At 41.8% G+C, this 15,834-nt stretch overlaps 1 protein-coding gene across 1 annotated transcript in view; it reads left to right on the top strand.

Moving 5' to 3' along the window:
* The window catches only part of LOC143353509 (roundabout homolog 2), a 46,916-nt gene that overhangs the window by 13,580 nt on the left and 17,502 nt on the right, over positions 1-15,834 (top strand). Inside the window, exon 2 of the mRNA XM_076786895.1 lies at positions 439-747. Within this exon, the coding sequence (XP_076643010.1) occupies positions 439-747 (309 nt within the window). The remainder of the gene's footprint in view (positions 1-438; positions 748-15,834) is intronic.

Here is a 15,834-nt window from a genome sequence, read left to right as displayed (position 1 = left end):
CTACGACCTGAGGATTTTGCAAAGGATAGATTTTTGCGACAAAAACTAATGAAATCATTTTTTCGTTGAAATGATTGGATGGTAATAATCTCCCTATTTTTCCCATATTCTACATAGTTTCAGCTTCAATTTAAAAAAAGATTTCGTCCGAATCGCCCGCTGTGCGGCGTGCCGCAAAAATTTAAAACCGTCGCGTCGCGCACGGGCAACTAACTATGTACGGTGCATACGAGATTCGCAATAATTGACCATCGAGTTTCCACGTGGTCGTGGATGACATGCGACTAGAAATAGGAATAGGAACAGCTATAGAAATATGTAGAAACGGATACAGAAGAGTATAAGTAGAAACGGAGAAAGCACGATTCGATCGTTAACCTTTTTTTTCCTTCCAGTTGATATCAACGTACTAAACGAGAACGAAACGATTTGTTTCAGGGCAATGGAGATCACCGCGCATAACGGAACATCCTTCGGACATAATTGTGGTGAAACACGAGCCGATAACGTTGAACTGCAAAGCGGAAGGTAAACCTCAACCGGTAATCGAGTGGTACAAAGACGGGGAACTGGTTCAAACGTCGCCAGGAGATGCAAAATCCCATCGTGTTCTTCTACCGACGGGGTCTCTATTTTTCTTAAAAGTGATGCACGGCAAAAAGGAACAGGACGGCGGAGTTTATTGGTGTGTCGCGAGAAACGAAGCCGGCGCTGTTTCCAGTCGGAACGCCACTCTCACTGTCGCAGGTATGTTCCTCGCTTTTCTCTTTCTGTGTTTCTCTTCCTCCTTCTCGTCCTTATTCCTTTCGCTTTCCTCTCCCTCTCCTTCCTTCCTTCTGCTTTCCTCCTCGTGCTGATCGTTGGACCCTCGCGATCCTCGAAAAACGGTAAATTTCACACGCATACAAGCGTAGATTTGATAGACGGTGCGAATCGCGTCGATTGCCAAAGATACCAGGCACGAGAAATTGAAATTGTTTTTTTTTTTTTATTGAAGCTCCTTAGACCCTTAAATGGGCCCGTTTCACTTTACAATTAGGTATTGCAGTTTTACAGGATGGTATTACAATGTTACAAGATGTAATTACGATTTAAATAGATAATTTACAATCTTTGAAATCCGCTATGAAGATGTCAATATTTAGGGGCAATCTGTAATGGGTTGCATTTTTAGACACTCTAAGCTATAATACAATTCATTGGAAAGCGAAGAACACTTGAAACTAAAAATAGTTTATCCAAAGGAACCAGCTAAAGATGACATAATTAGGACAGACAAATTTAAGTAGACAGTATGTAGGGCCTTATAAAACATTCTCGAAGACGTCAGGATATTCCAGGATAATTCATCGAAAGAGGAGAAACAAATGGAACTAGAAATACTTAAAACACCCAGAACGAAAAACCATAAATTAAATAAGTAGGACAAACACCTAGACTTCTCCTGGAGTCCTGTATAAATCATACTCCAGTGTACAGAAGGGCATCCTAGAATTAACCCTTTGCACTCGAGTGGTGACTCTGAAGCACCACTAGAAATTATTGTGGCACTATTTCAAAGAAATTACAAAAAATATTACAAAATATTTGTTACATCACAAAATTTCTATTTAATAGATCACTAAACATTTAAATATTATATGTGGAAATCGGATCAGTTTCGTGCGAATAAAATGAAAATATTCCAAGACGGAAGAAAAATTTAGATTTAGAATGAAAATAGCGCCGAGTGCAAAGGGTTAATTGTAAATTGACAAATGCAACGAGCCTAAAGATTCCAAAAGTTTGAGCCTTTGGACATCATACTTTTCGCACTGCCATATGACGTGGTTTAAAGTTTGGTCACTTTGACCGCAACTACATATACCGTCAGAAATTATGCTTACGCGCGCCAACGGAGCGGCTAAATGGAGAAATTGAAATTGTTTTGGCCAATGCGAAACGGAAGTACTCGTTGCAGTCGCGATAAGAATCCACCATGTTCGAACGAGTATCGTATTTGCGTAGCTATCTATCTACCTATGCGAACGAACCACACCGTTTCGCACGAAGAAAAAAATGTCGGCGCCGGCGCTTCGATTCGTGATCTTTCGTTCGTAGCTCGGTGCAATTTAGTTGACCGATTTAGATGAAACATTCAGAATATGTATAATTGATACAGATGCACAAAACGTACTTTTTAAATTTTGAATATAGGCTCGCATAAAAATTTGCAAAATACAACTTTCTGTAATTTCTGTGTAATTTCGACCAATTGCAATTTTAACACGTTGACTGCCATGTCACCCGTATATGGGTGACGGAATTAATTGTCCAGGTTTTAAAATGAATTTTTACGTCAATATATTCATTGTACCGATTAGGATCTGTAAAACACAACAAACTTGGAGGATATGAATATCACACTTTTAATTTTTATTTCATTAAATAACTTACTTTGATTTTATGGAGTTTTTGAGGTTTCTAGTTTGGCAGTCAAAGTGTTAATCAAACTTTTTTCTCGCGTTATGTAGTGATCGAATTGTTCTAACTTCTCAAAAAAATTGAAGTAGTGTAGTCCAATATTGACAAAGTTATACGATTTCTAAGAGCGTACGAATACTTATGGGACTGACTGTAGGAGGCTGTCTCCGGGAAAGATAAAAGCACGCTAGGGGAATATGATGTGGCCAGTGGTGGGGGAACCTGTACAATGGCGGTGGGGGTCGTGAAGCGACGGCGGGGAAGAAGTTGTCAAAGAAATGGTAGTCACAAAAATTAGAGCAGATCTGAGAATCAGTAACTAGTATAGCAACTAGAATCAATGTAATAGTCTAATGAAAGTTAACCCTTAACGGACCAATGCCGCCGTATAAGCGGCATGGCACTTTTACTTGCTGGGTCCAATGCCGCGTTTATGGCGGCAAAAATTAAATTTAAATCATCTTGTTATCCCATTACTCTGAATATATATTAATAAATTTTCACTAAAATATTTTCCTTTCTATGCTTGATAGAAAAATAGAAGACGACTTTTCGACAAAAAAAAGCGGAAAAAGCTTCGCAACATGAAACAGGTCGTGGATGTAGATTCCATTTTGTGAACAAAGCGGAAAACCTAATGATTTTTCTTTTTTGATAGAAGACGACTTTTCGACAAAAAAAAAAGCGGAAAAAGCTCCGCAACATGAAACAGGTCGTGGATGTAGATTCCATTTTGTGAACAAAGCGGAAAACCTAATGATTTTTCTTTTTTGATAGAAGACGACTTTTCGACAAAAAAAAGCGGAAAAAGCTCCGCAACATGAAACAGGTCGTGGATGTAGATTCAATTTTTGAACAAAGCGGAAAAACTAATGATTCGGGGACGGGTAATTCGATTCTACAACAAATACACGGAAAACCAAGGTACGATGTTATAGTTTTCCGAAATTCAACCAAAAGCGAGCGCGCTCCAGCTTTTATACGGCTACGTATAGGGTGTACGCTATCGTATAGTGTACAATGTATAACGGAAAGCGCGAGAGAGCCAGAGAGAGAGAGCCAGAGAGAGAGAGAGAGAGAGAGAGAGAGAGAGAGAGAGAGAGAGAGAGAGAAGAGGAGGAGGAAGAGAAGGAGAATAGAAATCGATACCAAGCTGTATCTACATCGAACGTATGCTTGGCCAACATCGGTGGTATGCTATGTTGCACGACGCGATGCAGGATAGCTCGACGCGACGCGCGGCGATTCGTCGACACGGCGCGTAACGTCCATACGTGTATGTTAACAACAAACGGCGTAAAGTATGGTCGCATACTCTGCCCAGTTGTCCAGCATTTCGGAACGCTACGAACGAGGCAGGACGCGCCGGCTCAGGGGTAGTCACATGACTTTTTAATTAATAATTTCCATTCCCAGCCTTCAGACTTAAGATCCGTCTTGGTCTTGATCCGACGGTTCTTAATGACTAAACTTGTCACATTTGTTTGCTCTGTATTATCGATATTATGAATTCTGACGACAGTGCTTCAAGTTTTTCGGATTTATTTCGCAACGGAATCAAGACTAATTATAGCTCAATTTGTAGCTGGAGATATTTTCTAGTGCGCGCTGGTCTCGACTACATCCAGAAAACTCATCCAATGGCGTAAAAATGCTCGGATTTCACGACATGCGCATCGTCAATTTTTGGCCTACTTCGAACGCTTATATTACCAAATATCCGCATAATCTCGGCAGCTCCAGACCAGCGCGCACTAGATTGAACCTTCCTCTTTCGAATGAGTCCTTTACCAGCGATAAAATATTCTTATTTGAGGACGAAAACTTGAAACACGTAAAATTATTTTTTGACGGTAATGTAGTCACTCTACCTTATCGGGAATCTACGGAGAGCGGGCCATTTCCATTGTAGCCGAGCGCTGTTTTCGCCTGCATTCGCGCGCGCATACTCGAATTCAACTTGAAACCGAAAGCGAAATACGTATCGTTGCACGCGCGCACTGCGCTCCCCTCGTTCGCCGTTAACAAGAACGAAGATCGACGAGCAACGAAAAGCATCACGCGATCAGATTCGCGTGATTCGGCTCGATATCTTTGAAAAAAATTTATTTTACTTTTCACGCACATTTCTGGTTATCGCGCGCGTTACACGGTACCGGCGATCTTCCCTGCTTTGCTAATCTTTTGTCGCATGTACCGTGATACCCGACAGTTAAGATGGCGATAGCAATGGCGGTAGGTACAAACGGCGGTTACCGTCGCGCCGCACCGGTCGCTATGAATAAAGCTTTGTGCCCGCGAACTCTCGACGGTGCTTTCGACTTCCGAAACGAAATTTGTAAAGAAAACTGAGAACGTCCGAACGGCGATATATTAGGTTGACAAGAAAGTAATTTCGGTATTTTTAGGTGAAATAAAATCCAATTTTTTTATCAAAGCAATGAACTTTAATCAATAAAATATTTTCCATCTTGTTCTATGATCTTTTGCCATCTTTCTGGTAGCTTCATAATTCCGCGCTCGTAAAACTTCTGATCCTTTTCGGTGAAAAACTGATCCAACTGCGATTTCAGACCATCATCATTAGTGAAAGTTTTACCATTCAAAGAGTTTTGTCAACTTCGGAATAAATGATAATCTGGTGGTGCAATGTCAGGGCTATATGGTGGATGTGACATCACTTCCCAACCAAGCTCCAATAACTTTTCACGTGTTACCAAAGATGTGTGTGGCCTAGCGTTATCATGGTGGAACACGATTCCTTTGCGATTTGCCAATTCTGGCCGTCTTTCTTTGATTGCTATGTTCAGTTTTGTTAGTTGTCGACAATAAACATCTGAATTAATGGTTTGGTTCCTTGGGAGAAGCTCAAAGTACACAATACCTTTGTAATCCCACCAAACTGACAACATGATCTTCTTTTGGTGCAATTCAGCTTTCGGCGTGGTTTGGGCTGATTCATCGCGCTTCGACCATGATCGTTTTCGAGTTGTGTTATTGCAAACAACCCATTTCTCATCCCCGGTGATGATTTGCTTCAGAAAAGAGTCGATTTCATTTCGTTTGAGATGCATATCGCATATGTTGATGCGTTGCGTTAAGTGAATTTCTTTCAATTCGCGTGGAACCCAAATATCGAGCTTCTTAACGATTCCGAGACTTTTTAAACGATATTCTATAGTTGTATGCGAGACATTTAACCTGTCTGCAATCTCTCGGACAGTTATACGACGATCCGATTCAATAATGGCTTTCATTTGGTCATCATCAACTTCAGATGGTCGACCAGAACGTTGGTCGCCTTTAAGTGAGAAATTTCTAGAACGGAATTTTTTAAACAATTCTGGCACGTGCGTTCTGTTAAGCAATCCACACCACAAACTTCACATGTATCTTTGTGAGTCTCGGGCAGCTTTTTTACCTCTACGGAAATAAAAAAGCGATATGTGCCTATAATGTTCGTTTTCGCACTCCATGTTCAAATTGACACAGAACTAACAATTTTAATCAAAATCACGTGTAATTTGCTTCAAAAGTAACCTAAAAGATGCAGTTATGAATTGTCAGAAAGAAAACAAATGCAACGTTAACAGAAGTCAATCAAACGAAACATAAAGCCGTCTATTAGTGAAAACCGAAATTACTTTCTTGCCAACCTAATATATCAGGTGTATGTACACCGAAGGAAAGATGCGATATCAAATTTCGAGAAACAACGAAATCGACGGGTTGCTCGAAGGGTTTCTCGAACGTTTGAGCGTTTCGAGCAACGATTCCTGCAAACTATGGCGCGACGAGCTTGAATTCAGGGAAACGCGCAATCGATTCGAACGATTCAAGCTGCTCGGCTACCGATTCTCCCATGTCTCCCTTTTCTTCGATTCTCGCCTCGACGAAATAACACCTATCCATCGTTTGCTTTCAACCCTCCGCTATCTGGGACCCTATTCGGGGTGCCTCGTTCGCTCCATCCCCGCGTATCGATTAGCCGGCCGGCATAGTACCGCTCTGCTCTGCCCTGCTCTTCTGTGCTTCTGCTCTGCCCTGTGTCTGTGTCTGTGTGTCTGTGTCTGTGTGCCTGCGTCTGTGTGCCTGCGTCTATTACTGCGCCTGTGCCCCTGTGCCTGTGCCAGGGTTACTTCGCATGGCTTTTAGGGGAACAGAGAGGAAGAAAATACGAGCTGTAGGGTCGGAGACGAGCGAACCGAGCGAGAGACCGGCAAAGGAAAAAGGATACCGCTAGAAGAGACGATTCGAGTATGCGATTCCAGAGTACGGATTCTGCGAGATAACTGAACAAAGACGAACGGAAACGTAGGCATAAGCATAGTTATAATCCGTAAGCAGGAGAGAGAGAGAGGGAGAGAGAAATATAGCTTTTAATCCCCGCGGAGGACCACGAGTGCTCTACGTTGTATCGGCGGATTCGCTGCTACGTAGCTCCGACACGGCAAACAAGTCCGTTTATTTGATTCGCGAGCAAAGTCGGAGAGTCGACGGGTGCCGGTCGTCGTTTCGTTAACTGCGGAGTTTAATTTGAAAAATTCCTCATGGTCGCGGAATGAAAATCGCAGGCCAAACGCCGCCTATTATACATTTTTGCGTGAAAAGTAAAGCAAAACGAGAAGGAATGACATTTTTATTCGACAAGAAATGAACAATTCGTTAACCCTGAACCGCACCGCGATAAGTGTTTTGAATCGACGTGTACACACGTCGAGCGCAGTTCACTGGTTCAATATTTTCTATACACGCTTATCGAAAACAACGAGCAACGTTTCGTACGCGTTCCGACGGAGATTACAGCGGAGGAGAGCAGTTTTCGAGGGAACGAAAACGTCGAAGGGTATCGCGATTATTATTTAACGGACCATTGTCTCGCAGCGAATGGTACCTCGAGCAGCAGAAACAATACCCTCGTTGCTTACTCCGAGCGTTTAATCGACCACTTACTTACCGTTCACGACGAGGCTCGAGCAGCCTTTGTTTCCATTAAATTCAAAAGAACTAAAGATCTTCTCGCGTCGTAAACCTAATCCCCGAGAACGATTCTCGCCGCTCCAAGATCGTAGTCGGATTCGCGCGAGGCCAGAACGGAAAGATGATCGAGCTACCACACGTTCTATGCGTTATACGTATTCGCGGTACGTAGTACGTGCCATGACCCCGCTTCCGCTTTCACGTTCCTCCTTAGGCTCGGAACAAGCCAGAGAAACGCGGATCGTCCTCCGATATGTATCGACATGTGTACGCGTATGCGTAGCGTCCGCATACGCTCGCGAATGCGAGAAACTTTGCCAAGAATCGTTGATCGAATTTCACAGACGATAATGGAGAACCATGCGACCTCTGAAATATTTTAAGGGCCCGGGCTAGTCACGTGACTTTCTAATTAATTATTTCCATTCACAGCCTTCGGACGCTGACTTCAGATCCGTCTGGGTCTTGATCCGACGGGTCTTAACACTATGTTTACGGGACTCGTCAAAATGACGGGTTCTAATATTTTTAATTTACGATTATTGAGATTGTGAAGATCCGTCTACGTGGAATTACTCAACGAACTTATTTCCTTAGGTATATATTATTTAAAAAATGGCTGAAAACTTGGACAGACACATTCTTCTTATTTTTATAAAGCAATGTAAAATACTCGCTTTTAATGCTCCGTAAACCTAGTGTTAATGACTAAACTTGTCACATTTATATATATAATTTAATTGTTTAATGTTGCTTCAACATCAAAGGCCATTGGCAACACGGTACATTTTCTTACAATATATTATACATATTTGTATCCTTGATATACTTGGCAAGACCGACGATATGCTCCTTAGACCTTAACAGAATGGGTAAGGATCTAGGCAACTTAGCATTTTTCCTTTCATTCTCATATTTTTTGCATTCTATTATTAGGTGGTTTATGTTAATTGGTACTTTACATATATCGCAGATCGTATTTTCTTTCTTATTTAACAAAAATGAATGGGTTGTTTCTGAGTACCCAATTCTGATTCTAGAAATTGAAGTTTGAATTTGACGATCTACTGGACTTGGAAATTTGTGCCACTCAAAATCCGCTCCTTCATTATGATATTTTTGTATATAATTCCTTTTAATTTTGTCAAATACCTGTTTCCGAAAAATTTCATTTAGGTGGTTTTTAAGATCGTTTAGTCTGGTATAATGGGTGATTTGTTTCATTTTTGTGTTGCAGGCTGTTAATTTGGCTGCTCTATCAGCATTTTCGTTACCTTGCCACATTTGTTTGCTCTGTATTATCGATATTATGAATTCTGACGTCGGCAAGGTGCTTCAAGCTTTTCGGCTTTATTTCGCAACAGAATCAAGACTAATTATAGGTGAATTTGTAGTTGGAGATATTTTCTAGTGCGCGCTGCTCTCGATTTTATCCAGAAAACTCATCCAATGGCAGAAAAATGCTCGGATTCCACGGCATGCGCATCGTCAATTTTTGGCCTACTTCGAACGCTTATGTTACCAAATATCCGCATAATCTCGGCAGCTCCTGACCAGTGCGCACTAAATTGAACCTTCCTCTTTCGAATGGACCCTTTATTAGCGACAAAATATTCTTGTATAAGGACGAAAAGGTAACAGAGTAGGAAATGGTGCAATAATCGGGATAAGAATAGGAATAGGCAGAATTGGTCAGAGTAGGGATGAGTGAGTTAGAGAGAGAGAGAGAGAGAGAGAGAGAGAGAGAGAGAGAGAGAGAATGCGTGGTTAAGATAGTTATATTTTGTTATAATTATGGGATATTGTGAACCGAGCCCAATTCTTGGCTGTAAGCCTGAATAAAGCAATATTATCAAGTATAAGGACGAAAAGTTGAGGCACGTAAGACCATTTTTCGGCTATTTTTGTCGGTAATGTGGTCACTCTACCTTATCGCGAATCTACGAAGACCGGGCCCTTAAATCGTGCAGCGATCGAACGGTAGGAAGAAAAGGTCGTCGAATATTATTCGTTTCGGAGAGAAACCATGATACGCCGCGGCGCAGTTTCACGGCGAGTAGGTATGTATATGTATGTGGTATGTGTTATGTGTTCGACTCGCGTATTCCCGTCTGTCGTCTCTCGTTTCTCGTCTATCGCCCCTCGTTTCTCGTCCCTCGTCCCTCGTCCTTCGCCCTTCGCCCTTCGGTCCCCGCGTCTCGTCGCACAAGGAGCGAGAGCAAATGTTGTCGAAACAACGACTTCATTCAGTCCCGATGGTGTAGTAGGTACTTCCGGCGTGGACAGCCGAGCTCGCAAACGCAGACACCGGGGCCCCGAGGATCGTGACGCGTACGAACGTTTATCGCGAGATGCGATCTACGCGCAACAAAAAATCTGGACGAATCCATCGGTCCCTTTGGTATTCGCATTTGTTCGCGTCGCGTCTCGGTCGTTCGTTCGGTGCGAGTTTCAAGTATGTAGACACGGTTCCACGAAAATTCGAATGTACACAAGTCTTCTCGCAAGATTCTCGAACGTTTACGATTCGACCCGGATCCGATCGATTCACCGCGGGAAAACGCTCCGCATCCGCGCGTAAACGAGCGATCGACTGCTCGCGGTCGAACGATGGGAAATCGGTTTCTTCCTTTTCCGTTTCCACGCGCGAACGCGCTCGCGCACGTACACGTATGTGTACACAGATGCCGCATAGAAACCCCGTAACGCGCGATGTTTCTCGGTGATATATGCGCGCGAGTACGTCCGACTGCCACGCCTACCGACACTACGGTTTAATCGAGTAATCGAGTATCCTCGCTACGTTTCCCAAACCCGAACCCGAAACCCGAACCTGAACCAGGAGTAGAATCGCTTTTAACCTCTCCCCCACACACCCCCACCACCCTTCCTTCGTCAACCGCTACGCCCTTCTACCATTTTCCTCGTCGCAGTCGATGCAGTCGCCCATAGCCTTGCCTTTTCTTCGGGGACATTTCGTACCGAAGATTACATAGTTACCTACAGTGACTCCCATAAATATTCGGACACTAGGTATAACTGACTTTATGATTTCAGAATTCGTTTGTTGATAAAGCAATCGCCCTGGAAATTGTTTCTAGCAATAAAACATTTATTAAGGATGATAAACGTATATAATTTATTGGAAAAATATACATACGTTTCATAATAAAAATTATTAAACGAAATAATGGACCATTTGTGGCTCACAAAAATATTCGGACACGTGTTATATTTTTCTGGCAATCTCTGGAGAACGTTTGTTCACAAACAGAATCTCGTGGGCCATTAGATGTCCATGCCACCTCACTACTGTCAGTAGTAAACGTGAATTCGTTCAAAATGGGTCGCGAAGGAAAGAATACGAGTTTCGATGTGCGACAGCTTGTAATTTTTCATCGAGAAAAAGGAAAAACCTATCGCGAAATTAGTGCAATGATTCGTATAAGTAAGAGTACTGCTGCAGATATCTGTCGACGATTTTATATTGAGAATCGGATTGATTCTATTCCGCAAACTGGAAGACCAAGTCTCTTATGTACGGGGGAGAAAAGCAAAATTATTCGGAAAGTGAAAAAAAATCCGCGCTTAAGTGCTCCAAAACTAGTTAGTGAGCTATTTAGGAGAAAGCTCCAAAAATGTTTCAGCCGAAACAGTTCGGAGAGTGCTGAGGCAAGCTGGTTACAATGGAAGAGTAGCTAGAAAGAAACCATTTAATAACGAAAAGAATAGGAATAAACGAAAAACCGTTGCAAGAGAGCTAATTTCTAAGGATGAGGCATGGTGGAAGGATGTCATATCTGCTGATGAAAGTAAATTCAATCTGTACAATTCCGACGGAAGAACTATGGTGTGGCGGAAAGCGAATAAAGAGTTCAATTTTGAAAATACAAGAGGTACAGTGAAACACGCCGGAGGCAGCGCAATGGTCTGGGGTTGCTTTTCGTCATATGGTAACCTAGTGTTTATTGACGGTATCATGGACAAAAATCATTATTTAAATATACTCAAAAATAATGTAATTCAAAGTGCTGAAAAAATGGGGCTTAATAATACTTTTAAGTTTTACCAAGACAACGACCCCAAGCACAAGTCACGTATTGTGCAAGAATTTTTATTATACCGCTGCCCCAAAATTCTTAATTCGCCGCCCCAATCACCGGACCTTAATCCTATCGAGAATTTATGGGATGAATTGGATAGAAAAATTCGAAAAACCCCTATTACATCGATCGCTGAATTAAAACAAAGACTTGCAACTGAGTGGTCGAATATAACTGTTGAATATTTTTAAAAAATTACAAACAATATGCCAAACAGGTTACGACATTTTCTTAAACAAAACAGTTATGCCATGAAGTATTAAACAAATTTTGTAATGCTAAATTACATTATTTAAATTGAAAAATTAATATTGTCCGAATATTTTTGTCAGCCAAAAATGGTACATTATTTCTTTTACTAATTTTTATTATGGAATTTATGTATATTTTTCAAATAAATTATTTATCAACATTAATAGATCTTTTATTGCTAGAAACAATTCCCGGGACGATTGCTTTATTAACAAAGGAATTATTAAGTCGTAAAGTTAGTTATAGCTAGTGTCCGAATATTTTTGGGAGTCACTGTAGGTACGTCGCACAGTGGGCAATTTGGACAAAATCGGATTCAAAATCAAGGAACTTTCGATAGGAATGAGGTAGAGCGATGTAATTTTGTTTAAATTAAAGCTGAAACTTTGTAGAATATGGGAAAAATAGGGAGATTGTGGTACGAACGTTATTTAACCTTGAGAAAATTCGTTAAACTTGCACGATTTCAAGAAAATTGTGGTTTTTCCAATACCACGCGCGGAATAATTTTTTTTTTAACATGCTATACATCATCTCCCCTAGATTTTCTCGCGCTGATTTCAAATCTGGTCTTGAAATTTGTCTACGACCTGAGGATTTTGCAAAAAATAGATTTTTGTGACAAAAACCAACGAAGTCATTTGTTCGTTGAAATGATTGGATGGTAATAATCTCCCTATTCTCCCCATATCCTACAAAGTTGCAGCTTTCATTTAAACAAAATTTCATCGCTCTACCTCATTCCTATCGAAAGTTCCTTGATTTTGAATCCGATTTTGTCCAAGTTGCCCACTGTGCGTCGCGTGGAACTCGGACGATCCGAATTTCTGAAATTTCACATTGGTTGTTGTCCGTCGGGAACCGGATCCGTCGAAACGGAACGGCAAGGAATTCGAGATGCCCAAAAGTAAAAAGTGAACGGCCAGCCACGCGTACGGATCAGACTTTTCGATATCCTGTATCGCCGGAACAAATGACCCGACGACGTAACGCACAGCGCACGCGTTTTCCTGGAATTCAGCGAATTCTAACGGCGACGATCGAATCGAGTTTGGCCTCGTCCGTCGCGCCGCTCCGCGTATTCGACGATTCAGCGTCTGAACGCGCTCGCAGCAAACCGATAAACGAGGACAAAGCGCGAGCAACAGAGGTTGCAGGAATTCATGCGCGCGAGCCATGTATGTATTTAGACGTACGTACAGAGGGAAACCGGGGGAGAGAAATGGATAGGGAATACGTAGCGCGAATACTGGCATACATATATTCCGTGGTACGTTCCGCGTATCGTCCGGTGGCGTACAGAGATAAAGCATTGGTACCGTTTGACCAAAGAAGAATTGGGGGAACACGTTCATCGATGACGACGGTCTATCTATCGAATAGCGTGGTGCACGGGAGAACGAACGCTCGCAACGCGGAGCGACGCGGTGCCCGCGAGCCGCCGCGTCTATTTATATCGAATCCGTGGGCATACCGGACCAGACTGGCGCGTCGCGCCGCGTCGCCTCGCGTCTCGCGGCTCGCGACAACTCTGGTCCCCTCTGGTCTTTGGTCCTTGGTCCCCAGTCCCAGGTCCCAGGTCCCAGGCCCCCGGTCCCTGGAGAGCCGGTGGTCCCCCGCGACACCACGGACACGGTTTCTCTTAAGGGCCCGGGGCAGTCACGTCACTTTTTAATTAATAATTTGCCTTCAGACACAGACTTAACCCTTTTAGTGCCGGAGGCCGATATATCGGCCCTTGCTGCACTGGTGAAAAGTGCCAGAGCCGATATATCGGGCCGCACCTTGTAGCGCTTTACTATTCGCATTGCGAGAGAACTCTATCTCAAAATAAATTTATAATACGTTATAAATGGTCTAATTTCATTACGAGAGAATTAAAATAAACAGTTTTTCGGCTTAACTTTCCCTTATATTCTATATGTTCTATTACCTATAACAATTACTTGTTTCGGATGAGATAATCCGTCCGGCGCCTACCATGTACCTCGGAGTTATTCTTTATGTTTGTTGTGCAATATTATTTATTTTGTTACAAAATATATTGCAAATGCAAAGTATATATTTTGTAATAAACGGTCTATATAAAGTTATGATGACAAGATGACTTTTCGTATGTGCAATTACGTTTTGAAAGAGAGAACTTAATTTTTGTTTTCTTTATGATCGCTTATACCTTTGTTATTTATGTAATTTTCAATGAATATAGAAAAATTAGCGTCACTGTTTTAATGTCTATTTCGCCCTTAATACACTGCTTTTTTAAGTATGTAAATATTATTAAATTAAATTACATTTATTAAAGAAATGAAATTAAATAAATAATACTAGTAAAATCGTGAAATTTGGCCGGTTATCTTCGCATAGGCACCTCTTTTTCGCCCGGCACTAAAAGGGTTAAGATCCGTCTTGGTCTTGATCCGACGGGTCTTAAGTCTCTGACTAAACTTGTCACATTTGTTTGCTCTGTATTATCGATATTGTGAATTCTGACGCCAGTGATTCAAGTTTTTCGGCTTTATTTCGCAACGGAATCAAGACTAATTATAACTCAATTTGTAGCTGCAGATATTTTCTAGTGCACGCTGGTTTCGATTTCGTCCAGAAAACTCATCCTATGGCAGAAAAATGCTTGGATTCCACGGCACGCGCATCGTCAATTTTTGGCCTACTTCGAACGCTTATATTATTAAATATCCGCATAATCTCGGCAGCTTCTGACCAGCGCGCCCTAGATTCAACCTTCCTCTTTCAAATGAGCCCTTTACCAGCGATAAGATTTTTGCCATGGTAATCGTTGAGGTGTCAGACGGCGCACAGTGGGCAATTTGGACAAAATCGAATTCAAAATCAAGGAACTTTCGATAGGAATGAGGTAGAGCGATGAAATTTTTTTTAAATGAAAGCTGCAACTTTGTAGAATATGGGAAAAATAGGGAGATTATTACTATCCAATCATTTCAACGAAAAAATGACTTCATTAGTTTTTGTCACAAAAATCTATTTTTTGCAAAATCCTGAGGTCGTAGACAAATTTCGAGACTAGATTTGAAATCAGCGCGAGAAAATCTATGAGAAATGATGTATAGCACGTTAAAAAAAAATTATTTCCGCGCGTGGTATTGGAAAAACTAAATTTTTCTTGAAATCGTGCAAGTTTAACGAATTTTCTCGAGGTTAAAAAACGTTCGTACCACAATCTCTCTATTTTTCCCATATTCTACAAAGTTGCAGTTTTCATTTTAAAAAAATTTCATCGCTCTACCTCATTTCTATCGAAAGTTCCTTGATTTTGAATCCGATTTTGTCCAAATTGCCCACTGTGCGGCGCGCGTTCCCTGTTAGTTCCTTAGTCTCTCCCGTCTCTCGTCTCTCGTCTCTCCTCTCTCGTTTCTCGTTTCTCGTCTCCCGACTCGGCGCAAATCGTCCGTCTCATTGTTCGAATACCATAACCGCGAGTGGTAAGTCGGTCAATAGCCTTCGCCCGCGAGTCGTCAAAATCATCGTACAGTTTTTCGAGTCGACTCTCCACCGAAATCAAGTACGTTCCTCAGCGTTTACACGCGTATCCATCGCGAGTACTTGTTTCGCGTTATCAAGTGCTCGTCCCGACGACGTATAATTATCGTGAGCTGCGACTACAGACTAGAGACTCGGACGTTCACGGTAGAAATTCAAACGACAAATACACCTTTGTTCCGTTCCGGATCTGTGGCTGTACAGGGTGTATAAAAATTATAAGTCACGACCACCGTAGCGTGATTCTAGACCTCCGGATCGGTGGAGATCTGTTAAAAAAATTCACCGCAAAATTCACCTTGACCTTGGAAATCAAGGTGAAAGTGTCGAAAAATTGTCTTTCATTGCATCGTATAGTACTCATCACTCCAATTTTTCGATACTTCGACCTTAATTTTCGAGGTAAAAATGAATTTTGCGGTGCATTGTTTTCACAGATCTCCACCGATCCGGAGGTGTGTAATCACGCTATGATGATCGTGACATGTAATTTTTATACACCCTGTACAGGTTTGTT

The sequence above is a fragment of the Halictus rubicundus genome, chromosome 4 (assembly GCF_050948215.1).
Source record: "Halictus rubicundus isolate RS-2024b chromosome 4, iyHalRubi1_principal, whole genome shotgun sequence".
In the NCBI taxonomy this organism is placed as follows: Eukaryota; Metazoa; Arthropoda; class Insecta; order Hymenoptera; family Halictidae; genus Halictus; species Halictus rubicundus.
This window is presented reverse-complemented; position numbering and strand designations above follow the sequence as displayed.